Source organism: Schistocerca gregaria, chromosome 9, assembly GCF_023897955.1.
Source record: "Schistocerca gregaria isolate iqSchGreg1 chromosome 9, iqSchGreg1.2, whole genome shotgun sequence".
In the NCBI taxonomy this organism is placed as follows: Eukaryota; Metazoa; Arthropoda; class Insecta; order Orthoptera; family Acrididae; genus Schistocerca; species Schistocerca gregaria.
The window spans coordinates 202,993,404-203,014,365 of NC_064928.1; the positions used below are offsets into that span (position 1 = coordinate 202,993,404).

General features: G+C 42.5%; 1 protein-coding gene across 2 annotated transcripts in view; it reads right to left on the minus strand.

Moving 5' to 3' along the window:
• Positions 1 to 1,957: 1,957 nt before the first annotated feature.
• The window catches only part of LOC126291807 (uncharacterized), a 108,752-nt gene continuing 89,747 nt past the window's right edge, over positions 1,958 to 20,962 (minus strand). Inside the window, exons 6-8 of one of the 2 annotated variants that reach the window (XM_049985504.1) lie at positions 18,853 to 18,938; positions 7,333 to 7,430; positions 1,958 to 2,629 (exon numbers count right to left, since the gene is read on the minus strand). In XM_049985504.1, the coding sequence (XP_049841461.1) occupies positions 2,560 to 2,629; positions 7,333 to 7,430; positions 18,853 to 18,938 (254 nt within the window). In that variant the 3' untranslated portion in view covers positions 1,958 to 2,559. Of the gene's footprint in view, positions 2,630 to 7,276; positions 7,431 to 18,852; positions 18,939 to 20,962 lie in introns of both variants that reach the window. The other variant, XM_049985503.1, reaches the window with a different exon arrangement.

Below are 20,962 nucleotides of genomic sequence, written 5' to 3' on the forward strand. Positions count from 1 at the left end.
AGTGTTTCCATCTGTATGCTATTAACTGACTGCTTATCTCTGTTCCGGAACTCACTTTTTATGCACAATTAAGTGTATGGTATAAATCACATTAATCTCCATCTTAACGTTTCTGCAGAGTACCAGAAATTTTATTTTTTATTTTCAGAAGCTGATTATAAAAGAGTACTATGCCTGTCTACCTTAGTCTTTTATAACGTAAATTCAGAGTTACTATTGGGTAGTGTAGATTGTTTTGCCTTCTTCTATGTATATGTGAATCTGAAATATATACATTATTTTAAAGTGTGTTGTCGAGAAAAAATTACACCAAACCCTAATTGTGTGGTGAGTCATTTGTTAGACTTAAACAAACATATAGGTGAGTATTGTAGAGCAAATATAATAGTCTGACTACAAATGTGTTATATGTGATGAAGAATAGACACATGTATAAGAGACATGCAGTTCATAATGCTTAAAGTGTGAAGTAATTAGTTTAGAAAATGTTGTCGCTGTAAAACAATATCCGTCTTTTTTTGACGCACTTCGGTTGTTACTTCCCTCTTCATTTTTTCTCCTGATAACCACAATCTTTTAAGACACATGTATCGATGTAGGTTTCTTTAAGTCAGAATAATCACTCATTATTGTTACAGAAGTGTGGTTTTGTTTTATTTTGTACCATGAATACTCTTGGTATGTTATAGATCGGTTGTACTGTGGAAGTATCTGTGAGACTGATTATAAGAAGGCGAGTGTGCGGCCATCATCACGGCTGTCCCACTAAGAGAACTGTAGTAATTTATTAGAACCTGCCTGCTATTTAGTTTACGAAGTCGGATTTGTTGGTGCGAACAAAACTGGTACACTTGAAATTCGATGTTGACACGGTCACGAAAATAAGACACCAGGCCAGTTATTCCGGTAACTTACGGTATTTCGAGCAAATTGAAGAACTTCTATTCATCGTCAGTTTACCTCTCCAGCAGAGCTAAAACGCCATAAGTAATTTTAAATCTTAAAATTTATTCGAATCCGTTGTGGTGAGGTGCTGCAGCAACCTTCTGTTGTGATAAATATTAGAGGACAGTCGTGTGTTGGAGAATGCTCTTATTGGCTGAGAAACAACGCTTTTTACCCGCTTGTAGCATCATCAGGTTATCACGTGCGATGTGGGTCATCACACATAACAGTGCGGAGTAAGACCACTCTCACAAAATTGTAAACGTGTCCGCGGCAGTTGGTTCCGTGGCTATATTTAAAGTTTCGTGAGGGTGGTCTTACTCTGCGCTGTTGTGTGTGGCGACCCACATCGCACGAGATAGCCTGATGATGCTCTACTTATGTCAAACGCGTGGGGTTTTGGCCAGTAAAGGGAATTGTTAGCCTTGTATTTCTTTTAATATTAATAATTCGAAATTCTTTATTTTGCACAGTGATTATGTTGCGCCTTACTGAAGAACTGCCTGTGTTATTTTATTCATTTATATGTACCAAAACTAGGCAACTCTCTTACACTAGAATTAGTTCAACCTCCTCGTTTTCGCATAAAGAACTGCTGACTTTATTGTTGGTGTACCCCATTTACCAAATATTATTTTTCATGGTTCAAAGTTAAACCAAGTTCAGCCAAGATACATACAACAAGAGCAATAGAAGATCCTTGATCAAACCTTATAATTTCTTCCCTTGCAAATAATGTGTGAATTAACTGAATAACGTAACATTCTTTAATCTACTTCTTACACCAGATGACTATACACAGAATTTTTTTAAAAATTTCTAATAGGTGCTTGACTGGTTTTATTATTGAGGTACAGTACTATTAACTTGAAGATAAAATAGCTTATATTGTGCAAACACCGTAATTGTTTGTCAGTTCCTTCTGTTCTACTGTCTGACAGATGACTGCTAATTACTTACAAAAATCAGTAATTTCATGACAGAGACTTAATTATAGAAGGAAATTAGCAGATTAGCGGAATAGAACATTTTCATTTAATAATTTCAATGAAAATACATTTAACCATTATTCTTCAGTTAACAACATCATACAGTAAAATAGTCTTATTTTTTACTTACAGATTACACAACATGGGATGAAGATCATTGAGTTACAAAAATTGAAATTCAATGGCGGAAATGCACATAATGAAAATAAATATGTATCTTTTATCCAACCACATTGAATAGCAAATACTGAACTATGCTTTGCTAGATTCAACAGTTGAAGGTTATATATAAAAAGTTCCTTGCGAAACACTGAAAAATAAGTTCTTGTACACTTCAGTAGTCTCTCGAATTATTTATGAAATGCTCCGTTTATGAAAACAGAAGCAGTAAGTTCAGTCGGAGGTATAAAGCGCAGACACTGTTCGTAGTAACTATAGTACCTGGATACAAGATTCCCTGTCAAGATCAATAAATAATAATGACAACCTTTCTTCCTTCAACATTGACGGATGTCCGAAGCGGTTTCATGAGCTAAATGTTCCACAGAATTAATGTTGATTCAAACTGCCAACAGTGACAATCCTGCTTCACATCTATACATTCACACTATCAGGTACCAGCCTGTCAGATTCTTGTTTCTTTCGGAGCGTCCAGTAGTAGCTGTACACGACTCGCAGGAAGAACACGTTGGGCACTGGTAGAGAAAAGTGAGAAATACACAGAGGCTGTAGGCAGATGTTAAACAATTCAAATGAAATGAGGTATTACTGAGAAATGAAACAGAAGCGCCATATATGATAAAATGAAAGGTTTTGTTTAACCAGAAATACACTGTACCGTACAGCAGAATGTCAAATCATACATCAGTTACGTTGTGCACATCCTATCAGGTAGCAGCACCTTCAGGGATACCTTAACACAAAGACAAATCGTAGGAATTTAACCCATATGCTGTATTAACTGTACTGTTTTGCTATACTATTTAATGTTATTCATGTTATTCATGCTTATGATAGCTATATTTATTCAACTGCATTAGAAAGAAAACTGCTACTTTTGAAGAGGCCATTGCCTCTTCAGTTGTACTACGTAACTACTGTTTACTTCCTACTGACAGCTCAGAAAGAGTTACAAAAATGGATCAAATTTCTCGAAGGACTATGGGACATAACATCTGAAGTCATCAGTCCTCTAGGCTTAGGAGTAACCTAAGGACATCACACGCATCCATGCTCGAGGAAGCATTCGAACCTGCGACCGTAGCACCAGTGCGGTTCCAGACTGAAGCACCTAGAACCGCTCGGTCACAACGGCCGGCAGCAAGAGTTACACACGTAGTCCAGCTTTGCAGTTACTGTGGGAAGTATGTATGGAGGTTCATACACAGCAGTCTGTTTAATAGCATGGTTACAGGGATTTGCAAATCCTGATTCAACAATTCCGTTCATTTTACAAGGTATGACTAATAAGGCCTCACTTCACGTAGTTTTAATTATCTGGAGGCTCTGCATTTTGTACTGTGTCTATTGATAACTTTTTAAATCAAACAACGGAAAATCCAGAATAGAATAATGAAAACATTATAAAAGCAAAGACTGCTACTCACCATGTAATGGAGATGGTGAGTTGCAGAAAGGCATGGCAAGAAGACTGCTAAACAAGTAAGCTGTCAGTTAAAAGGTGGTCTTCTGAAGAAGCAGATGACACACAACCCTCCCCCCCCCCCCCCCCCCCCACACACACACACACACGCACAACTCACAGGCACATGACCGTTGTGTCTAGCAGCTGAGGCGAGAATGCGATCATCTGTGCATGATGGGAGAAACATCTGGGTGGCGAGGGTAAGGAGGAGCCTGATGTGGGGAGGGGGAGGGATGGCAGGGTAGGGGTGCAGGACACTAAGGTGCTGCTTATGGGAGCACACAAGGATGTGGCGGGGAGGCGTAAAGCAGGCGGTTGCAGAAAGGAGGTTAGATAGAGGGAGAAAGGGGAGTGGAAAAACAGAGAAGAAAACGGAGGTTGCAGTGGTGGAATAGAAGTCTAGATAACGCCAGAGTGACGACAGGAAGGGGATAGGTGGATGAAGGATAATGACCAACGAAAGTTCAGGCCAGTGAGATTATGGGAAAACAGGGAGAGTCTCTACATGTGCATTTCAGAAAAGATGGCAGGGAGGACCAGCTGGCACAGGCTATGAAGCAGTCGCCGAAGTGAGGAACGTTATGTTGCGCAGTGTACTCAGCAGCTGGGTGATCCAGCGGTTTCTTGAACACAGGTTGCCCTTCATGTGGACAGACAGCTTGTTGGTTGTCATGCCCACGTAGAATGCAGCACAGTGATTGCAGCTGAGCTTGTAGACCACATGAGTGCATTCACAGCTAGCCCTGCCTTTTATGAGATAAGTGATGCTTATGACCAGACCAGAGTAGGCGGTAATGGGAAAATGCACAGACTAGATATTGTATCTTGGTCTATTACAGGGACAGGAGCGATGAGGCAAAGACCTGCGATCAGGTGTGGAGTAGGGATGGAAAAGGATATTGCGTAGGTTCTTCAGTGGATGGTGGTGTAGCACTGTGGGAGGGCATGACGAGAGGTAGTTAAAATCCTGGTGGAGAATGCCATTTACTTGCTCTGGTCTTGTGTGGTACTGAGTCATAATGCTCCTTTGCGACGTGATGGTGAGACGTTTGGTGATGGCTAGACAAAAAATGTGTACGACTTATAAAAATATCTGCCAGTCTGTTAACAATACAACTGCCATTGCAACACCATCTCGTGTGAATATATCTCATCTTGGAATTTAAAATAATAGAAAGATAAGGTCAGTTGCAACAACTAAATAGTTTTCTCAATTTCGGCTATTTCTATTTTTTGTGTTTGAGTAAGTTCTTTTTATAATGTATATTATTAGAACACTGGTGAGTATATTTAATACATCAAATCGTATAAATTTTCCTTCTCTAGATGTAGGTATATCTTTAATCTGGGTAACCCTGCATCAGTGGCATTTTGAACTTCATAGCCTGTTTGAAAAGTGTAATATTTTTTTTAATTAGGGAATGAGGTTTCTTACTAATTCTGCATGCAGGACTATTAATGTAATTCACTACAGGATGTGTGGTATATCTGATCTTAAGGAGGTTGAGCATGGAGTGCGGGTGTTCGTGAGTTCACAACCAAACATTCATTAACCTCCCTCTATGAAAGGATGGAATTACACTTTTTAAAGCTTTGCTGATTAAAGCATTAACTCTATTGGTAGGACCTCTATTTTATTTAGTAATACTATTAGTAGTAATAAAGCGTTTTACCTTACTAACATAATCATTCTCATTTATATTGACTGCACTAGCCTTCTTACCTGCTTTCAGGGCAATAGATTTGTCTAATGATAATTTCTCGTTAATTGCACTTATGAATGTCTAGAGCTATTTGTATGTTACAAAAGCAACAATGTTTTTTATGCACTACCGTTCATGACTGGTGCTACATTGTACTTTAACCCTTTTTCATAAATATTCATTTCAGCTGTAGTAAAGTTAATATTAGTTAGTGTTGCATGTGAGTTCCACATCTCCACGTTAACTACTGGATTGGTTTCCACCAAACTTCGTATACAGACCACTGTGGGGTTAAAATTACCTACCTATCAACGCGCAAATACCAATACTTTATTCATCTAGTATTTTAGAATGAATGCATTAATATACTTCCAATAAACTTGATAAACATTATTTCCAATTTTAAGGAAACTTTCCCTTTGCTGGAAACTGCCACCAAATGATGAAAGAAAAACACTTTATCGCTTAGTACACTTTCATGGAGTAAAACTGCTGCAAGAAACATGACGTTATAATTTACTACTTCTTTACATCTAACTGCATTCGTAACCCATTTTACAGACAATATTCATTGTATATCACTGTACGGCAAAAGTTCAGAACGGGATCCATGAGAAATACGGGTCTGCAACAAACTTGTGACATCAAACTAGTCGTCTTGTCCGCCATACTTTGCGAACACTCAGCTCCTTGAAGGACCCGTAGGAAATCAAGTCGTCAATAGAAAGGTACCCACTAAAGGCCTTAGCCTCCCCATTTGCTATAGAGAACTTGTATGCATTTAAACGTGCATTAAATAATTAAATAATTATTAAACTGGTCTGAAATAGTTGCTGTGCTGTGACGTACGCATCACAGCCTATCTTTCTCGTGGGCCTCGGTTTAGTAGATACAACATAACGTTTTTATTTATTCTTTTCTTACTGCAGACTCTATTCACAACACATTTCGCAGACATTTGCCACATATACCACTACATGTGCCTGCAAAATTATAACATTTTACAGCACATTTCAGAATAGACAACGTCATAAACATTGAACTGCACCAAAATGAAACTGCAAGGCGAAATTCGCTAATAATACAGGTTAAAAATATGTGCAAACCACATGCGAAATATGTTAAATATATGTAATATATATTTGGCGTACGTGTGCACGAGAAAAGCAACGGTAAAAAGCTCATCCTCAACCCCTGATCGATTTAAATCAAATTTGGTCACGTATTGGTAACAGTGTGGAAAGAAATACTAGAAGGGCAAGAACAACCAACCTCCAACTGGGGCAAAAATTGTAACATGGAGATAGTAGAGGGGAGGAGAAGATGGGTAAAAATAGGGAGGGGAGGAGATGGATAGATAGAAGAGAGAGGAACAGAGGTAGAAAAATGGCAAAAAAGGGGTGTTGGACAGAGTAAGGTCTAGGAAGAGATGGACAGAGAAAGGAAAGAGGAGGAGACAGAGAGGGCTGAGTGAGAGGTGGACAGAAGGAAAGTAGAGGAGGGTGATGAATATAGGGAGTGGGAAGAAGAGATGGGCAAAGCAAGAGGGAGGCCAGATGGATTTAGAGGGGGAGGATTAGATGAACAGAAGAGGGAGCAGAGGGCCATAAGGGGCAGGAGAAGATGGACAGATGGGAGAGGGGAGATTGACAGAGAGATGGGGAAAGTGGAGTAGGACAGAGAGATGGGCAGGAGAGGGCTGGGGCAGATAGAAACAAAGAGGGTTTGGGGGAAATGGTCAGACAGGGAGTGAAGGATGAGATGGACAGAGAGCGCTGATGGAGGAGATGGACTGATGGTAGATTGGAATAAATGCTCAGCTAGTTAGGAAATAAAATTTGTGTAAATAAAGAGATTGAATTAGTATTGAGTGCATTGTGAAAATGGATTATTTGGATGTTTGCAGCACCATAGGCAATAATTAAACACGAACATGAATAGCTGTAGCTAGAGCTGAGCGTCTTCTGCACCAGTCAGTATAATAGTATACTTACACAAGTAGATGACGCACATAAAAAATATAGTAATGGCGGCGGAAGGACGTTCATACCAAAAAACAGCAGACCAGGCGATAACAGCTATTACAATCACTGCTACGTCCGTCAGGGCTTTTACAATCAACCATGGTAAGAGCATGGCAGAGCTTCCCTGAAATGTATAAAAAGAAACTGACATTAGAAGTACAGATCTGATTTCTTAATTTAATGCATGTTTTGGTGGTAGCTCATCATGAAAATAAGCTCACCTGAGATACACTGATAAGTCATTTGAACAAAACTAATGAAACGTGATTCTTACCAAAATCGGATACTGTAAGTGGATGCTACGCTGATTCTGGTCCAGTGATTTACAGTGAGTCATCCTTATTTCTTCAACAATTTGTGTCCCTCAACCCGCTCCCATTCTTCTCTTGCGCTCCCCTTCCACACTACTACACCTCAATTATCTTCCATATTAATGGTGCACTGTTATCCTGTGGGATAGGGGATAAATAAGAGGCTTTATTTGTGACAGTTATTCTTATTCCTGATATATTACCCACTTAGGATAATCTGTTATCCTGGTATTCCTATGAGGATAATTTACGGCACAATAAGACAATCTAAGAGGGTTGCTACTATCCCCAGTCACTGTTATCCTTATCTCTCACTTAATTAGGATAATTTATTACCCAACATGGCGCCCTTCTCCACGCCACAGCCACACAGGGGAGACTCAGCGAGGTAAAGTAGACAGAGGCGCAGCCACAACCGTCCATAGTTAAAGTCAAGGCGGGATATGATAACCAGAAACGAAGTGTGTTACACAGCACTGGATTACCACGGTCATATTCGTATCAGGTAATATAGCTGCATAATACATTCCTATTTGCTGGTGCTCGGGTTCTGTAAGGTTCTGATCTGCTGCCACACATCTTGCACCAGGTCTGAATAAGAACCATGTTTGTACGCCTTTGTCCTGTGGTGGATGGCACTCTTACCATGAGCATTAAGAGTTTCATTGCCCCTTATACCATGGCATCACATTATCCACAGCATAGTGATTTTCTTGTTATGACACGGTAATGCTACAGTACAGTCTGTGATTTGGTACATAAATTAATTTTTTGCGTCATTGATGAAATGGCTCTATATGAGGAGTAATGGTGATTGTGAGTCTGTAGCTAGGACACCAGCAAATTTGTGAGCCTCTAGAATTGCGGCGAGCTCCGCTGTAAGTACTGAGGTTTCTGGAGGGAGCTCGAAGTAGGCATTATGTTCTATCTGTTCGACGTAATTTATCCTTTCAACGCCATCTGCATCACTGTGTAGAGATGGTGTGCATGTTCCCAACCACTTAAAAAGTTTTTTAACAGTTGCGGTATCATATTAACTTCCATGTGTTGTGTAGCCAGTTGAATGCCTAAATCTGTTATCAGATTCTTATAATGTGTCATGCAACATGGATGGTGTGACACAGTGATTTATTGACACAGTGGTGAAACATCGTAAAAGAGTGAAAGTTCCTGACAGATTAAAACTGTGTACCGGACCGAGACTCGAATTCGGGTCCTTCGTCTTTTGCGGGCAAGTGCTCTACCAACTGAGGTACCCAAGCACGACTCACGCCCCGTCCTCACAGTTTTAATTCCGCCAGTACCTGGTATCCTACCTTCCAAACGTCGCAGAAGCTCTCCTGCAGACCTTGCACAACAAGCACTCCTGGAAGAAAGGATATTGCGGAGACATGGCTTAGCCATGAGTGATTAAAGTTTCTTTATAAACCAGTATCTACCAGTAAAGCGTTTCTCTGCCAACATCCAAATTTTCGAAAACAAATTATTTTGCCAAAATTATGCACATTTGAGCAGAGATCCAATGTATTTTATTCTGAATTCTACCAAGGGGTCATTAGCTTCGACAAGAAGAGATTCGTAGGGGTTTACTGCAGAGCACCCAAGCTGTACCTGATGGCTTTGTATTGGCATCTGCCAAGCATTTGTAGAGCAGAATGAATGGCCAAACTGTAGAAAATGAAACCGCAGTCCATATATGGCTGGATTAGCATATGATACAAAGTCGTAAGCTGATCACCCACAACATTATGACCACCTACCTAATAGCCGGTAAGTCCACATTTGGTAAGGGTATCAGCGGCGACGCATCATGGCATAGAAGCAATGAGGCCTTGGTAGGTCGATGGAGGAAGCTGGCACAACTTTAGCACACAGAAGTCTCCTAATTCCCGTAAATTCTGGAGATTGGGACGATGAACTCTGAGGCAATGTTCAATCACATCCCAGATGGGTTCAATTGGGTTCACATCTGGCAAGCTGGAGGGCCAGCACATCAACTGGAACTCGCCACTGTGTTCTTCGAACCACTCAATCACAATCCTGGCCTTTGAGTCATGGTAAGATTGCCATTGGGAAACGTGACCGTCCTGAAGGGGAGTACGTGGTCTTCTACCACTGTGTGATACTCCCTAGCTGTCATAGTGCTTTGCACATGCTCCTATGGACCTATGAATGCCCACATAAATGCCCTCCTTCCCCCAGAGGATAACGAAGCCGCTGCCAGCTTGTCTGTCCCACAGCACAGGTGTCAAGGTTCCCCTGGAAGACAACTGCTTCGCGCTCTTCCATCAGCATGATGGAGAAGGCACCGGAATTCATCAGACTATGTATCGCTCTGAAATTGTGCCAACTTTCAATGCTCCCATATCAGTTGTAGTTGACAATGTTGTGGTATTAAGATTTTGTCGTTGTTGTGGTGTTATCATCATTGGTATGTACGCGGATCGTGAAGTGTGGAGACCCATCGTTAGGAGTGTTCCATGCACTGTCTGTTCAGACATACGTTTACTCTCCTATTCATTAAACTCTGATGTTAGATCCGCCACAACTCGCTGCGTGTCCTGTTTTACCAGTCTGCCCAGCGTACGACTATCCAAAATCTGTAATGATGGGTGGCTGCTCAACCCCACAACATCTGGACGTGGTTTCACCTTGGTTTCATCAGATGTTGAAGACACTCACCGCAGTCGTGCTGTTTCCAAAATGCTTCTGCCAAGCCTCCAGCCATGACAATCCGCTCTTATTCAAACTCGGATATATAGTGCACCTTCCCCATTCTACACACAGACTGCACTCTCACTGACTGTACATCAGTCACACATGGGTCTGACTAGCAGTTATTCTCTTCAGATGACGCTGCTATCGCCTTGATGGCTTTATGTCGATAGTAAGTCAGTGGTCATGACGTCCTGGCTGACCAGTCTACATACTCTTGGGTAGGCACCCCACCAACATACCTTGATTGAATGTGTGGTATTAATGGACTTTCACTTTTTTGTAGGAAGTACTTCAGATGCTTTGATCAAGTAATCTTCTGGTCAATATAGGGGCCGAGATAATTGGTGATTTGTTCAAGTGCTGTAGGAAAACGACCCAGTAACATCGTTGTTGGCGCTTGCCATCTATGTCACTTGTATATTGTAGCTGGAGATTTGACTGGTGATATTTCCAAGGAATTCTCATGCCACCAATCTTGAAATTTTTCCATGGCGAGAGATAGCTGGAATTATATTCCATGAGGTTCATGTATTGTAGAGGCAGAGATCATCACGTGTTGTATCACTTTGACATTACTTAGCAAAAGTGAATGAAGATCAGCAATGTAAAAATTGAACAATCGATAAGAGCATGAAAGGGATCTAGGCCTTTCCTAAAACCGTACTGTTCGTTTGGAAGAACATTCTGATGTTGCACCCAACATTCCAATCTGTGTTTAATCATGCGTTCTAAAGTTCTGTAAAAGAATGACAATTTTGAAACTTCCTGGCAGATTAAAACTGTGTGCCCGACCGAGACTCGAACTCGGGACCTTTGCCTTTCGCGTGCAAGTGCTCTACCATTTGAGCTACCGAAGCACGACTCACGCTCGGTCCGCACAGCTTTACTTCTGCCAATATCTCGTCTCCTACCTTCCAAACTTTACAGAAGCTGTCCTGCGAAACTTGCAGAACTAGCACTCCTGAAAGAAAGGATATTGCGGAGACATGGCTTAGCCACAGCCTTGGGGGATGTTTCCAGAATGAGATTTTCACTTTGCAGAGGAGTGTGCGCTGATATGGAACTTGAGTCGTGCTTCGGTAGCTCAGATGGTAGAGCACTTGCCCGTGAAAGGCAAAGGTCCCGCGTTCGAGTCTCGCTGGGGCACACAGTTTTAATCTGCCAGGAAGTTTCATATCAGCCCACACTCGGCTGCAAAGTGAAAATCTCATTCATGACAATTGCATTCGCCTTTATGATGTGGCTTCTCCGCGTGGCTTCCCATTTTTGTAACAGGGGAAAATTCAATCAATTTTCAGCAACAGAAAGTCAGTATGAGTGAACCACACTGGGTGATATAATCCGAGCATTAGCCGTTTTCCCACCTCTAGATGCAGTTAAATCATAGTGCAGAATATGCTGCCCAGTCTGGGAGCAGTTTTCGTATGCTGTGCTAATGTCCTATGGAGATACTTTTCGCAGAATCCCCCTCCTCGCAGAGTGGTTCATTGAGAAGATGAGGTAGGTCATCCTCTGGTTGGCCGTCTTCCATATTGTGTTCCACTGAATCCGTCGCGACAGAATGTAAAATAGCAGTCAGAACGTGCGGTGAGTTCTTGACGAATGTGTCAGCATCAGGGTCAACGCTTTGGGTGTCATGTAATATTTCCTACTCGCCAAGTGAGACATCAACATTGCTGATAGTCTCTCGCTTTTGTAGTCACTCTTCGGAATATTTGCTTCCAAACTTCGCTCTGTCCACATTTTGCTATCAAGTAGTTTGTTCGCCACTAATCCTGATTTTGTTCCAGTTTGTGCACGACGTCTCCCAGCAATAGCCATTTCATTTATGTGCTAACAGCGATAATTAGCGGTTTCTGTAGCACGACTGTAGGCGACGGAGTGTAGAACTGGGTCTCTTGCAATACATCATCCTGGTTAGTGTCTTCACCCATACATACTTCCTCCAGTAGTGGTGTATTCCTGAGCTGGTACTGAAGCATTTCGTCCGTCAACATCGAGTCTGGACATTACTCATGAATGGCAGAACTGATGATCTCTCCAGTGTCTGGGGGGTCGTTCATGGCAAGGGAAGTTAGTATCCACCGGTCGTTTTCGCTATGTGTTGATAACACCAGTAAAGTTATTTGAATGAACACGAAGCATCACACCTGTCGCAGAACATCAACTCGCGACCGCGTGGAGCGCACCGCCTAAGACGTCCAAACTCCACGAGAAGACGGAAGTAAACTGCTAAACAGATATTTCGTGAGTGCATTAAAATAATAAACGAAATATCTGTTTAACAGTTTACTTCCATCTGTCTTGGAGTTTGTAAGCCACGTGTGACGACTTCCCAATGCTGTTTACGGTAAATGTAAATATCTTGTATTCCCGAATTGTACGCAGAATTTTCCATACGCTCTGTTTAAAGTTATCTGTAAGCTGTGCTTGCATCTCTGCAATGGCCTGCTCTTTACCCAGAAGCAATGTATGTTCTTCCTTTTTGCGACGGTTGTTTCCGCCATAAACTCCAGTCTTCGTTTGTCGACTCCAGTTTCCTCCATTTCTTATTTTCTTCCTTGTACACAACATTAACTACTTCTAAAGGAGTTATTTCTTCAATTGGGAATGGCTTAAGTCTGTCTGGCACAGTGGGTCTTTCTGTTGATTGTCTAGAAAATTTGCTTGTACATACATGTTTCGTTCGTATTTTCACATTAGACTTATTGCAGAACAGTGTTAAACACAACGCAGCAACTCATTTGTAAGCGATCAGTAATTTATATTTGACACAGGTTACTGTGGAGGTGACTGTAAATACCACTTGTTGACATTTGATACATTTAGATAATCTTCCAAAGTATTGCACACACCATCCGTTTCACAGTTATAAATCGTAGCTTCTAGCCTGGTAATATGTTCTTTAGCCAACGAGGTAGTAAAAATTTCTAACAACATCGTATCAGAGCACTTAATAAATTGGACAAGATACTCACAGATAACTTTATTCATACCTACGCATGTGATTTGACATTTAAATTTGTTTATTGTACACCTGCAGCTCATCCATGTTTGACAGCGCATTACAATTCTCTTTTCGTTCACACTGCAACAGTGTGCGATGATATGAAACTTCGTGGCAGATAAAAACTGTGTGCCGCACTGAGACTCGAACTCGAGACCTTTGCCTTTCGCGGCAAGTGCTCTACCCACTTTTTTTTTTTTTTTTTTTTTTTTTTTTTTTTTACCAAATCAGCTACCCAAGCACGACGTACCCGCCGTCCTCACAGCTTTACTTCTGCCCGTACCTCGTCTCCTACCTTCCAAACGTTACAGAAGCTCTCCTGCGAACCTTGCAGAACTAGCAGTCCTAAAAGTTTCTCATCAGCGCACACTCCGCTGCAGAGCGAAAATCTCATTCTGGAAACATCCCCCAGGCTGTGGCTAAGCCATGTCTCCGCAATATCCTTACAGCAGCGGTCGGCTACATTTTGATATAAATGTTGAGTCTTTAGTTGATGTTTAACAATGCTCAAACTTATAACGTTTAAGTAATGTAACAATGCTCAAAGTTAAAAAGTTCAAAAAATGTAATAAAAATACACTACTGGAAATTGAAATAAGAACACCGTGAATTCATTGTCCCAGGAAGGGGAAACTTTATTGACACATTTCTGGGGTCAGATACATCACATGATCACAATGACAGAACCACAGGCACATAGACACAGGCAACAGAGCATGCACAATGTCGCCACTAGTACAGTGTATATCCACCTTTCGCAGCAATGCAGGCTGCTATTCTCCCATGGAGACGATCGTAGAGATGCTGGATGTAGTCCTGTGGAATGGCTTGCCATGCCATTTCCACCTGGCGCCTCAGTTGGACCAGCGTTCGTGCTGGACTTGCAGACCGCGTGAGACGACGCTTCATCCAGTCCCAAACATGCTCAATGGGGGACAGATCCGGAGATCTTGCTGGCCAGAGTAGTTGACTTACACCTTCTAGAGCACGTTGGGTGGCATGGGATACATGCGGACGTGCATTGTCCTGTTGGAACAGCAAGTTCCCTTGCCGGTCTAGGAATGGTAGAACGATGGGTTCGATGACGGTTTGGATGTACCGTGCACTATTCAGTGTCCCCTCGACGATCACCAGAGGTGTACGGCCAGTGTAGGAGATCGCTCCCCACACCATGATGCCGGGTGTTGACCCTGTGTGCCTCGGTTGTATGCAGTCCTGATTGTGGCGCTCACCTGCACGGCGCCAAACACGCATACGACCATCATTGGCACCAAGGCAGAAGCGACTCTCATCGCTGAAGACGACACGTCTCCATTCGTCCCTCCATTCACGCCTGTCGCGACACCACTGGAGGCGGGCTGCACGATGTTGGGGCGTGAGCGGAAGACGGCCTAACGGTGTGCGGGACCATAGCCCAGCTTCATGGAGACGGTTGCGAATGGTCCTCGCCGATACCCCAGGAGCAACAGTGTCCCTAATTTGCTGGGAAGTGGCGGTGCGGTCCCCTACGCACTGCGTAGGATCCTACGGTCTTGGCGTGCATCCGTGCGTCGCTGCAGTCTGGTCCCAGGTCGACGGGCACGTGCACCTTCCGCCGACCACTGGCGACAACATCGATGTACTGTGGAGACCTCACGCCCCACGTGTTGAGCAATTCGGCGGTACGTCCACCCGGCCTCCCGCATGCCCACTATACGCCCTCGCTCGAAGTCCGTCAACAGCACATACGGTTCACGTCCACGCTGTCGCGGCATGCTGCCAGTGTTAAAGACTGCGATGGAACTCCGTATGCCACGGCAAACGGGCTGACACTGACGGCGGCGGTGCACAAATGCTGCGCAGCTAGCGCCATTCGACGGCCAACACCGCGGTCCCTGGTGTGTCCGCTGTGCCGTGCGTGTGATCATTGCTTGTACAGCCCTCTCGCAGTGTCGGGAGCAAGTATGGTGGGTCTGACACACCGGTGTCAATGTGTTCTTTTTTCCATTTCCAGGAGTGTATGTAGTAAGCGTTTTAACAAGGAAGCTGTTTTCTAGTTCTACATCTACGAGGGTTGGAACTTTAACAGTGGCAATTATTTATTCGCAACTGATACAGAAGTGTTACATGTTTGCAGCTGTTACTGTCCTTCAAAGTAGTCACCCACGTTGTGTAGAACCAGTTGTCAGCGATGTGGAAGGCGTAGTGTACCGGTAGCAGAGCCTGTTCTGTTGATGGTGCGAATGGAGCGGTCTACTGCCTGTCGAATCTCTGGAACATTTCTGAAGCGAATACCACGAAGTGGTTCCTTCATCTTCGGAATCAAAGTCACAAGGACTTAAGTCTGGAGAGGATGATGGATGGTACAGCACTTCCCAGTCCCATAGACCGAACAGAGCAGCCAAAGCTTGCGCTGTATGCGCCAGGGTATTCTCGTGCAAAATGATGAGTGGGCTGCACAGAAGTGTCGCAGCTTCATCCGCAAAGCTAGGCGCAGGTGATGCTCCAAAAACGAACAGTAATACTGGGCACTGACGGTCTGCCGTGGAGGAACGTAATGCGTTATGGTAACACCATCACAGTCGTACACGTGAATCACCTTAACTTTCACCATACTGGAGCTCTGACGCGCTTTCAACTTTAGCGGCGACCCATAGTGACGCCATTCGTTGGATTGGCGTTTCAGTTTTGGCTCGTGGCTCGTACGACGTGGCCCATGTCTCATCCAGTGTTACGATACGGCGTAAGAAAGCCTCTCCTTCTTCTTCAGAGACGCTAGGACGACCTGCCCGATGTATGTCTGCCACAGTTTGCTGACATTCGCTGAAGGCTTTTACCCAGCGTGGCACTGTTCTGTACGGCAATGCCGAATCCGCCCACGCCTCTTGAACACTTTGATGACACTATCGTGCTGCACGACCTCTGGCACATTCAATCTTGATACAACTCCATTATTCCTGATTCGGAATTATAGCGACACCGTTGCGTTAGACTGCTCGCTCACAAGTGACTGTGTTTCCCTCGATTGTGGCCACGCCGGTGACGTGGGCAGGAGAGTCCATTTGCTCAGAGGTAAGGCAGGTATGTCAACAAAGAGTGCTTTCAGCGACAATCATAGATTCCGTTGCATAGTGTCTCCACAGCAGTGTTGCCACTATTTAAGTAGATACTATTACATGGATGCTCTGTAAATCATATTTAAGTGGCTGGCAGAGGGTTCATTGAACCACCTTCGTAATTCTCTTTTCTTCCGATCTCGTATAGCTCGCGGAGAGAACGAACACCTCTATCTTTTCGTACGAGCTCTGATTTCCCTTACTTTATCGTGGTGATCGTTTCTCCTTATGTAGGTCGGTGTCAATAAAATATTTTCGCATTCGGAGGAGAAAGTTGGTTATTGGAATTTCGTGAGAAGATTCTGTCGCAACGAAAAACGCCTTTCTTTTAATGATGTCCAGTCCAAATCCTGTATCATTTCAGTGACACTCTCTCCCATGTTTCGCAATGGTACAAAATGTGCTGCCCTTCTTTGAATTTTTTCGATGTACTCCGTCATTGCTATCTGGTAAGGATCCCACACCTCATAGCAAGGTTCTAAAAGAGGACGGACAAGCGTAGTGTAGGCAGTCTCCTTAGTAGATCTGTTACATTTTCTAAGTGTCCTGCCAGTCTTTGATTAGCCTTCCCCACAACATTTTGTTTTGTTGGTCTATTCATTTTAAGTTGTTCGTAATTGTAATTCCTAGGTATTTAGTTGAATTTGCGGCCTTTAGATTTGACTGACTTATCGCGTAACCGAAGTTTAACGAATTCCTTTTAGCACTCATGTGGATGACCTCACACTTTTCGTTATTTAGGGCCAGCTGCCAATTTTCGCACCATTCATATATCTTTTTTAAATCGTTTTGCGATTTGTTTTGATTTTCTGATTATTAGTAGATAAACGACAGCATCATCTGCAAACAACCTAAGACGGTTGCTCAGATTCTTTCCAAAATCGTTTATATAGATAAGGAACAGCAAAGGGCCTATAACACAACTTTGGGGAACGCCTGAAATCACTTTTGTTTTACTCGATGACTTTCCGTCGATTACTACGAACTATGACCCCTCTGGCAGGAAGTCACAAATCCAGTTACATAACTGAGACGATATTCCATAAGCACGCAATTTACTTACAAGCCGCTTGTGTGGTACAGTGTCAAAAGCCTTCCGGAAATCCAGAAATACGGAATCGATCTGAAATCCCTTGTTAACAGCACTCACCACTTCATGCGAACAAATTGCTAGTTGTGTTTCACAGGAAGTATGTTTTCTAAACCCACGTTGACTGTGTCAATAGACCGTTCTCTTTGACGTAACTAATAATGTTCGAACACAATATATGTCCCACAATCCTGCTGCGCATCGAAGTTAATGATATGAGTCTGTAATTTAGTGGATTGCTCTTATTACCTTTCTTGAATATTGGTGTGACCTGTGCAACTTCACAGTCTTTGGGCACGGATCTTCCGTCGACCGAACGCTTGTTTATGATTGTTGAGTATAGAGCAAATGGATCAGCATACTCTGAAAGGAACCTAGTTGGTATACCATCTGGACCAGAAGACTTGTTTTTATTAAGTGATTTAAGTTGATTCACTACTAGGAGGATATTTACTTCTTTGTTACTCATGTTGGCAGCTGTTCTTGATTCGACTTCTGGAATATTTACTTCATCTTCTTTGGTGAAGGAATTTCGGAAGGCTGTGTTTAGTGACTGTGTCTTAGCAACACTGTCTTCGATAGTATCTCCATTGCTATCGCGCTGAGAAGGCATTGACTGTTTCTTGTCGCTAACATATTTCACATACGAGCAGAATATCTTTTGATTTTCTTCCAGGTTTCGAGACGAAGTTTCGTTGTGGGAAGTGTTATAAGTATCGCGCATTGAAGTTCGCGCTAAATTTCGAGCTTCTGTAAAAGATCGTCAATGTTGGGGATTTTGCGTCTGTTTAAATTTGGCAGGTTTGTTTCGCTGTTTCTGTAACAGTGTTCTGACACGTTTTTTGTACCAAGGAGTATCATCTCTGTCATCTGTTAATTTATTTGGTATAAATACTATTTTATATTTAGCACAAGTGGACTATGTAAGATTGTGACATCATAGTGTCTGCCATCTTGGGCCTGACGTATTGGGGGAAAGTTTCCAAACTAACTCACTGGCAAGGTTAGGGGTCATTAATCATGTTTCTTATCAATTCCTCAGCAAATATGATGGGAAGTGGGAGGGAGACGGTGGAGGACAGAAAGGGAGGGGGAGCGGTATCAGGAATAACTGATAATGGAAAATAAGGATAGTGGGTCAAAAATAACTGGGCCAGAATCGGTATAGCCCCAGTACTACTGTAGAGTAAGTGGTAATAAGGATAATATAAAGATATACACTAACGTTATTTTATTGCAAACAGCAGGAATGGAATAAAAAGCTTTAAAGAGCTGAATGTTATTCCGCTTCTGATGAATATATAGTATTTCTGTAAACACTTTACCTTAACAGCCCCAATGAAGAGAAATATGTCACAGATAGCCTCGATAATGTGGTATATAAGGAACACAGTCACCACTATGTCAAGAGCTGAAATAGACACAAGACAAAGTTTTAGTTTTCTTCCTCATAACTAAGTTATTAATATAAAAAGGAATTAAGAATTCACAATGAAAATAAACTATAGTGCCATTCATTCCATTAAAACAGTGAAGACTCTCGGTTTGTATTGTATAAACCCGCTGGGTTTCAAGTTCAATAGACGGCATTGATTACGCTTGTTCACACATCTGAGCTCATAATTGTTTCGGCATATTACTTATTTGACATTTCGCTCCATCATTACAAATGACTTCTCCATTGTGGTAGCTATGGTCTTTTATTGAACTTTAGAATCTAGGTTCATATAAACGTCAGGAGAGACGAAATGGATGGTTAAGTGGTAAGAGGAGAGTGGGAAACAAACACAGATTATTTAGGAAAGTTTGGTGGAGGAACTTGAAAAATGAACTACATAGAACTTAGTAATGTAGCTCAATCCAACACAAATAATGTTCTACAGTATAAGGACTGCAGTGACGCTTCCTTGTGATAAGCGGCAAATCCTGATTTGAGTCCTGCTCCGACACAAAATTTCTTATGTCACTATTTGTGAGTAAATCATGCATGAATTTCTAGACGACTGTGCAGCACAGCATCCCAGCACCTCGCTTGAGGACGATGAGTACAAAACTTATAGAAACGTTGCCACCCGTCGGCTGATCACCCGTGAAGAGATCATAACTGTCTTTTCCTTCCTAGTTTCAGGTGTATACTTTCCCAGTCGAACTTCATGTTGTTACCACTTGAGACAACTCACCATACGACAGACAACACACGTGATCCATATAAACAGAACCCAACGTCTTGAAACGGACCTCGTTGTACCGTTCCAATGTTTTATTAAATTTCTAGCACGCAGAAATTATTAGCAAGAGTTTCTTCTCTTGCAGGTAGTACTCCAGCTGGTGTCCAAAAGGAGAGAATGGACTAAACAGTGTTATTTATTGAATTTTTTCCTATTGTGTACCACGTTTCCCATTTTCCTTTGCTTTGTGCGGCCTGGACGGCATAAATGAGTGAGTGTGTGAACTAGCAGAAAGCTTTAGGCACAGATTGTAGCACTACATGAATGGTCGTTCTGGGGTAGGGTAGTGCCAACCCCCCAAGCGTGAACAAGTTTAGGACACACCAAGTTTGCAGATCAGGGCAAAGATGACTCGTAGGCGCGCGTATTGGCTCTGTCAGGTTGACGCGCCACCCCCACCACGTTTGTAAGCGGAACGGTTAGGCGAATTCGGTTGGAAGAGCACTTGTTCCTGGGTCGTGGTGCTGGACAGACATGCAGACGCAGCTCTCGTTTTGGTAATGTTAACATAGGTATTAGATTGTCTGAAATCTGCTCTGTAATGAAGTCCAGATGTTGAAATCAGGTGCGAAATTACCACTGAACCCCATAAGGGAATGGATTTTCTTAATTTACTCGAAGTTCAGTAGACCTTGCGTTAGTGCCTTGTTCAGGCAACGCACCATGTGCCTTAAGCTCACGGTCACGTTATTGCTCTGTGCTTAACGGAAATTCACTCATTCAATGTATTTTAATCTGCTCTTCCATTTACACTAATATTTTGGGGATTGTAATTTATTTTCCATATGTTTTCTTTGTGAACTTGCTTTCGCGCCACGTGGCCGGTTGGAGCAACAGCCGCATTGATAAAGTGTAGTTTCGGTCTGAAAATATATTGTACACGATGAAGAATCATACGATAGTGAGCAAGTGTAAAATAAGGAAGGAATAATCGTGAGTGTCCATATTTTTCTGGGTTTCTGTTGGCTACTGAAACTTGGCCATGTGGGTTGAACAGCACTGAAGTGATGTTTCTTGTGCACCCCCATAACTATTTGATTTGTTGGCGATGTTGTGCGTTAAATAAAATACTCGTTACGATGGGAAAAGTATCGGATTTTAATGCCCAATGTTTGATAAAGATTTGCGAAATACTCTTCCACCCTGACCTAGTTTTGCTTGTAGCGTCTTTGCGGAACTTGTTCTGAGTAATCTATAGCAACTGAAT